Genomic DNA, 7,627 nt, shown 5'->3' with positions numbered 1-7,627 from the left:
CCTAGCACTGTGAACTTCTCTTTACAAGAGAAGTCACTAAAGCTGAAGGCGAGTTCTACCTGAACTCCCTCAGACTTAACGAGCGCGCCGTTCGCTAAACGAACGGTCGCCTCTTCTCGCTTGCCATCCTGGCAAAGCGACTCAAACATCGCTGGTCTCTTTCTTAAAGTCGCGAGTTTCACAAAATTTTGTGATGCACCCGAATCCACTAGGAGAGTCATCACCTGGTCATAGCCTCTTACATGAGCGCTATAGACCAGCAGGGGGGTTGAGGTCCGAAATTTAGAGACCTCAGAGACTATGATACCCATTTGTTCGACAGCTTTGAACTTAGAGGTGGCTTCAGAGTCCGCGTCAGTAGGGCATCCCGCCCCTACTGCGCTCTGCATTTCCCGACCCCCATACTGGTCGATGCAGAACTCATGCGTCTCGCACGCTGGTTCTTGCCATCGCCTTCTGGGAAAGGGAGTCTTCTCGCTGGGCATCTTTGCCTCAGCAGAGACCCTGGCATAGCAGCGAGCCATCATATGGCCGCGCATGCCGCATTTTTAGCAGATGTCACTCCCATGGACTTGGGCAATGCAGACAACGTCTGCATTGCCCAAGTCCATGGGAGTTACATCTGACCTCTCGGCCGACGTCTTATACCATGCTGTCGCCGAGGAACTGTTGTAGGATTGCTCCTCACCCAAGCAATTTGGATTGCCTCTTCCATCGTCGACGGCACCTTTCTAAAAGAGCCTGTCGCGATGGACCATGCCGTAGTCCGTTCATAAACGTGGGCACCTTAATGTGCTCCGGAATCGGACCTACGGTAATGGACGCCGACAGCAAGCGCATCTCTTGCACATACTCTTGCAGAGATCGCTTCGCCTGTCGTGCTCCAAAGAAGCGCGCCTGAAGCAACACTTCGTTGTTCGGCGCTGGTACATGGCGCGAATCTTTGTCTTAAAGATCGCTTATGTAGGGAACGCCTTCCGGTCCGCCATAAGCGCCGAGTAAGCCCACGCTGAGGCCTTACCGCGCAGGTGCGACATGGCGTGCGACATCATCCGGCTGTCGTCCTCGATGAGCTGCACGACACCGCATGGCTCCACGGCTAACAGCTAGTGTACAATCGTGTGCGCTGCAGTTCCATCGAACTTGGGCGGGTCCATTTGAATGGGCCTCGGCTGATGCGACCGGGCAGAGAGCATCTCAACAGTTCTGTTGAAAGCCTCGCTCCGAGCCTGCTCATGTCTCAGCTCATCCTGAGTCTGATTGACGGACTCCGCCGCAGCATGCATCTGTGCCTCGGACACGGCTCTCCGCTGTTCAAGCACGAATACCTCAAACTGCTCCAACTGAGCAAGATCTTACTCAGGAAAGCTGCCCAGAAGCCTGGCCAGGACTTGTTCACCAAGTCCCTACGCCATATGCCCTGCCACATCCCGATGATGTTCGGAGAGGTGGGGAAAATGAGCCCAATCAATATTGAGGCTCATCATCACGTACACACGCAGAGATGCGGGTCGTGGGAAGGATTTCAAGTGCTACCAAGTGTAGGCGGGCACGTCTTAATGCGGCCACGCTCTACTTAAGCACACACCCTAGCACAGCGAGGAAGCGGTTTGACCGTCTACTCTTGCGTGCAGTGAGGTAGTTGTGAGAAGCGCCTTAGCGACCTCACCCAGCACACTAAGTACTTTGGTAAGTGTCGTCACGGGAGCGGTAATCCGGCTCCTCGTGCGCACTTACCGAGTAGGAAGTAGTTTTCGGACTGGTTTATATTTATCGTATTAGATATAAATACCTAATTCACCAATCAAAAATGTCATCTTTATAGATACCACTATTATGTAAGCGAGCGTATCTTTCTAGATACCTTGCGTAACCGATGACGCTAGCCATTATTAAGGATGACGCTAGGCGTCATCCATCCTGATGTGAATGCAGCTATGTTCATCACATACACATGGATTGGTCACAAATGTGAATTACACCCGAGTGGTGGGTCTAATTACTATATTTAAGTAATTGACGATCCCCTTAAGAACACCAAGTGTACTTAACGGGGACTGTAACACTAGGGCAACTTTATCCGATACATATGAGCTTCCCGACAAGTTCTCCTAGTGTGCCCAATCTGTCCACATGTCTTGCAAGGTTTTATTGCTTCTGCTGAGAAACCGCTTTGCTTGCGCCTCTGAACAGGTCGTCCTCGAGGCCGAGATACCTTTTGTGGAAGGATATGCAGGCAAATGCAGGACAATTGTCGCCTGAACACTTGAAGTAGGCTCTGGTTTTGTATCTGTATGAGACTTTGCTGCTGACTTGATCTTTTACTGCCTGTGATCGAATGGCCATCACTGCTTCATCCATGGTAGCGAAGGATAGTCCTTTCAAAGCTGGCACGTCGGGAGGTGATGGTAGGTGGCATGACAGTTTGGTTGGGTTTCCTGTGGAAGAAGGAGGTCTGGAGCGATGGGAAGAGTGATCTCGAGGGAAGATGTCTCGTGGATGATCTTCCGAGATTGCGAGGGGGAACTTTAGGGGACTTCCTTGCGTCGCTCGCGAGGCTCAGATCAAAAAGACTAAAAAGTGTCCTATCCTGTGAATAGAAAACAAGTGTCCTATTCTGCGAAATTCCGATAAAAAGTGTCCTATTCTGTATATTTTTTCGTAATAAAAAGACTGTAAAGATCCAAATTTTATTTGAAGATGATCTACCAAAGCCGTCCACGAGTTTAAAACAATATATTGGACGACTATTCCTAGCAAAGGTGAAATTATGAGACAAGGTTTTCGTTTTATGAAACTTCGATAAAAGTTTAGCAGAATCAATGCAAACTCCCAATATCGAAAGCGCCACGTAAGGAACAATGTCGATGGAGTCACTGTCTAATGCGGCCTACATGACGTACTTCCTGGCGGCCAAATCAATTCCTGTTGTGGCCGTAGGATCGTCTGTCGTGTTTGCCATTTCTCCTTGGTTAGCACTAATAAACGTATCCTTCTATACTGAATGACACACTGACAAAACACTTTTCCGTCACGGCAGGCCCACAATTGCCACTATTCGCCGCGAGCGTAGCACACTTCAGTTCACATTCGCGCCACTGTTCTTTTTCTTTGTGCAGAGCATAATCTATACATTGTATGGATGGACAACGAGCAATCCCGTGGTAGGCGGCACGTCGCTGCTCGGTGCAGTGTTGGGGTCGTACTACGTGCTGGTTTACTACAAATACTCGCGCGATCGTGCACAAGCTTCAAAGATGTTGACGACAGCAATGCTATGCATTGTTGTGTTGGCCTACCAGGTGGCAACACGTTCCCCAGAGATGACGCAGATGCTTATTGGCATACCAGCAAATATGCTATCGATTGCCACCGCTGCCTCCCCCCTGCTGCAACTTAAGCACATTTTGCGCCGCAAGGACGCGTCTTGTTTGCCGCTAGGCATGTCGGCGATGAATGTCGTGGGTGGCACCATTTGGTCCACTTATGGCATCATGTTGAAAGACCCATTGGTTATCTGCCCTAACATGTTTGCGCTGACAATGGGAACGATTCAAGTGTACCTAATATTGCGCTATCCAGGAGGAAAGGAAATTAGTGCTGCAAGCTTTAAGGAGAAGCCGTCACTGCCTACTAAACCAGCGACAAAAATCACTCCGCGCCACAAAGAGAAAATTACTTGTTCAGAATAAAGTCTTTATCGACAGACGCTAAGGCAAATATTCACTTCAAGAAAAATATTTTTCAAAAAATAATATCATGCAGGGTGTGTCAATGCAAATTAGTGCGACGACAATATGCAAGCGCCATAAATTGAAGTGTTTGGTCATGAGACCCACTTGCCGTTAATGGCTCGTACAGTTAAGAAATTTAGTGTTGCACTATACAGATGCGTAAGTTTGACCAATCTGCGCGGGCCGTGAGATAATTTTCAATTCACATTCGGCACAAAAAAGATTTTACGAAAGAGTAAAATGACACTTTAAGCTGTTCACATATAGATTCGTGGCGAAGTAACAAATTATTGCATTGACACAATATCCCTAAAAATTGGTGGCACTTCGCTTTATTTTACTAATCTTTTAACGTACTTTACGCTTCGATCACATCAATTACCTCAGAAAAACCAGGAATGGGCTTACTCAGCACATGCCACATCTCCTCTGGATAGCATTGTGATTGTTCTGAGCTGGTGCTTATTTGGTAAAATTCTTCACTTTCAGTTCTCGTTGCCCTGTCAGTATTAACAAAGATCTTGATATAGTGTGCCTGAACGTGCCGCTTATCTTTTGGTAATCGAAGCTTGAAGTTTTGTTTTGGAATAAAACCTGGAATGGATGTACTTTGCTGTTCCGCAAGCACGGCAACATGCAATTGGGTTACGGGCAATGTACTACCGTGACAATTCGAATCAGACTATCTTAAATTACAAAAACACACAGTGCGACACTTTACCTATCCATATGCTTCATAATATGAGTAAACACTTCACGCATGAGCTTCTGCGCACATAATCGCTCAAGTTCCTCTCTCGAAGGCGGCAACAATGCTGACTGCGTCTCCAATTCCTCAAATGACCCAACAGAACTCGATTTCGATCCATCCACCGCAGCCTTTTGCTCCAAAAATTCCACAATTACAGCTTCGCGCGGACTCATCATCGACGCTCCAAATACCAACGCCACTACAGCTCAGTCAGGTGAAGGTACACTCCACAACAGGGGCAAAATATACACTACCTCTTCTCACTTTGTGTGAAAAGGCTGCGATCAACTGCACATTAAAAAACATTTCGGTCACCGTGATACACTTCACCGCCTTTTTCATGCCACCACGCATTGGCCTACGAGCAGCATATCACATGATCATAACAATGTAGTTTCCCGTGGCTGTTTTACCATGTCACCTTATGTTCTTTTGTTTCGGCTGCTTGTTCAGCTGATTACGCTTAACGAGAAGAAGCACTTCGTGATACAGACTGCAAAGCAGGGCCTTTTGATTACGTGCAAGGTGCTACCGCTACAACGATGAAGGGGACGAACCAAGGAATCTGTCCACGGATATAGAGCAAGTGCTTAATTAGATGCATCATAATATGCGCGCGCATATGGACATCTAGCGTCGTCCGATAGATCACGCACACAGGCTCCATTTTAAAAGTGACAACGCAAGTTACGTAATGAAAATGATGTGCAACATAAGTTTTAGAAAATCACGAAGGGTTACATTCGGCGAGTATGGAGGTCGTGGCACATGTGGACGACTATAATGCGTCGTTCCGTGACACGGTCTGGCTGCAGTCATTTCCGTTAAATGCTCAGACGGTTCTGCACTACTTTGCACTTTCCCCTTTTTACGATCGATCGTGTAACAACGAGCGATTAAAGATGCAGCGCTTAGGACTTGAACAGCTCAAGAACCTACGTGGCGTCGAGTATGAGCTGCTACCGAACGCAGCCAAGCAACTTCCTCAGCAGCTTTATATTATTCGTAAGCAGCGTCGCAATGGACGCACACAAGTGGAACCATTAGCCGTTTACTACGTGCTAGACGGCACCGTGTACCAGGCGCCTAATATTCACGCGATGCTTACATCCCGCCTTGTACGAGTAATAGAAGGGTTACGCTGACAAGAGTCTCTAATTTTGTATGGAAAATTGCCAGAAAAAATGTAGCTATCGCGTGAATAAAGCGTTTCACGGGCTGGCAGCCGGTGTGCGCTTTAGCCCTACTGAGGGCTACGCTTGGGACTTCAGCACCCCGGACAAGAAGGAGCCTGTTATCCCTTCCGAGCGTAAGGCGACATTTGCTATTGTGTACAACCGGCGACAGTAATAAATTGTTTGTGTCACAGAGCTCCAACTAAAGTTAAAGCAAAAGTACGAGAAAATGGAAAAGCAGCGCGAGAACTCGGCTCGCGTGGACTCCATATTGATTCAGCTAATGAAAAAGCACGCACCTGAAATTGCAGAAAAGTTGGAAAACAACAGTGCAGCTGCAGCTGCTGCTGCATCCCAGGGACTAGAGGAGATTCCATCTATGGAACAAGAGAATGCCTCCGACGCCGAAATTACTAAACGGCGAAAGGTTACATAAGTAATCTCCAACAAACCGCAAAGCCAACATAATATTTTGACTAAAATTTTGCATTAGTCAAATTATAAAATAAGCATCAGCAATACATGCACGTCAGCAATACATGCACGTCAGCAATACATGCACGTCAGCAATACATGCACGTCAGCAATACATGCACGTATGACCTTGCAGCTATGAGCCGCGAAAACTTCGCCATTAAGCCTACAAGTCCTTCTTTTTGTCCGTTACATAAGTAATCTCCAACAAACCGCAAAACCAACATAATATTTTGAATAAAATTTTGCATTAGTCAACTTATAAAATAAGCATCAGCAATACATGCACGTCAGCAATACATGCACGTCAGCAATACATGCATGTCAGCAGTACATGCACGTATGACCTTGCAGCTGTGAGCCGCGAAAGCTTCGCCATCAACCCTACAAGTCCTTCTTATTGTCCGGCTGTCCATACATACTACGCACTTCATCCATTTTCGTGCTGCCACGCTGCTTCACATACTCCAACTTTTCACCCACGGTGTCGGCAACCCCACCGAGTTGCGACTTGATCTTGTCGCTCGAGGGCATGTCGCGCGCCAGCATCTTGGACGGGTCTTTCATTTTGTTCACACTTGCTTTCCACTTTTTTGGATAACGACGACGAAACACCATCAACAACACCAGCGCCAGCAACGGAATGCCAACCACTGCAACGTGTCGAGCGCAAATGCGGTCAATCGGCAACGGCAAACAGTATTCGTTTTTGCCGGTCGTACTCACAGCCTCTGTGCTCTGGTACCAAGTATCTTTCGCCTTCCCGCCAGCTGTCTTTGCAGCCTCCGCACTCTGCTGCCACGTATCTTTTGCTTTTCCGCCAGCATTTTGCATCGACTGGGCTACACGCGCCTTGACGCTTTGCACACGTTCCCCCAGATCACTAATCTCACCACTAAGTTTCTCGCTTGCCACCTTTAAAGAATCCATCACAGTATCGCTGATATCTTCCGCCGATGGGGCAGCTGCTTTTGTTCTTTCAGTCGATTCACGAGCCGAAGCCGCTGCCTCGTGCATGGCATCGTTCACGTGCTCCACCTTCCCACGCGCATAATTGCCCAGGTTCTTCGCCTCTTCCTGAAGCTGCTCCAGCGTACGTCGACCGCGTTCACTTACGTCGCTCTTTTGACGCATTTCTTCTGCTTGCGATAGCATTTCGTTCGTAGCCTCAACTGCCGCCTCTTTCGCCTCCTCAACTTTGGGTTTCGGGTTTTTCGCCATACTGGTGGGCATTCGCGCCATGACTCGGTAGCTTACTTGCAGATTGTTAAGTGCCAAATCGGAGAGTACATGGCAAAACTTCTTTGGGACGAGGGCAATCGTTTTAAAGCAAATGATGGCTACCAACGGTATTGTTTCATCGCATTAGATTGTGGCACTTAAGCAGAGAAGGGTGACGAAAGAAAAAGCTCTAACGGGTGCACAGAGTGTTTTCACTTCAACCTCATGTGCACCACACCATTATCTATCTTGTGAGCACGAACCAGTGAACA

At 47.7% G+C, this 7,627-nt stretch overlaps 3 protein-coding genes across 3 annotated transcripts; 2 read left to right on the top strand and 1 right to left on the bottom strand.

Moving 5' to 3' along the window:
• Window positions 1-2,861: 2,861 nt before the first annotated feature.
• CCR75_003312 (uncharacterized protein) lies at window positions 2,862-3,692 on the top strand (the record flags this gene model as incomplete). The annotated part of the gene is made up of 2 exons (XM_067961409.1): window positions 2,862-2,971; window positions 3,041-3,692. 2 exons carry the CDS (start codon window positions 2,862-2,864, stop codon window positions 3,690-3,692), a joined length of 762 nt encoding a protein of 253 aa, XP_067823236.1.
• Window positions 3,693-5,237: 1,545 nt separating this feature from the next.
• CCR75_003311 (uncharacterized protein) lies at window positions 5,238-6,246 on the top strand (the record flags this gene model as incomplete). The annotated part of the gene is made up of 2 exons (XM_067961408.1): window positions 5,238-5,603; window positions 5,665-6,246. The coding sequence occupies 2 exons, from the start codon at window positions 5,238-5,240 to the stop codon at window positions 5,833-5,835; spliced, it is 537 nt and encodes a 178-aa protein (XP_067823269.1). The 3' UTR covers window positions 5,836-6,246.
• CCR75_003310 (uncharacterized protein) lies at window positions 5,849-7,376 on the bottom strand (the record flags this gene model as incomplete). Its single annotated transcript, XM_067961407.1, is given in 3 exon segments — window positions 5,849-5,940; window positions 5,960-6,073; window positions 6,557-7,376. 3 exon segments carry the CDS (start codon window positions 7,374-7,376, stop codon window positions 5,849-5,851), a joined length of 1,026 nt encoding a protein of 341 aa, XP_067823238.1.
• Between the last annotated feature and the right edge of the window lie 251 nt (window positions 7,377-7,627).

Source organism: Bremia lactucae (genome assembly GCF_004359215.1).
Source record: "Bremia lactucae strain SF5 chromosome Unknown BlacSF5_NotPlaced_9_SHOA01000002.1_551695bp, whole genome shotgun sequence".
NCBI lineage: Eukaryota > Oomycota > Peronosporomycetes > Peronosporales > Peronosporaceae > Bremia > Bremia lactucae.
The sequence above is the reverse complement of the archived record's forward strand: the minus strand, read 5'-3'. Positions and strand labels throughout refer to the sequence as shown.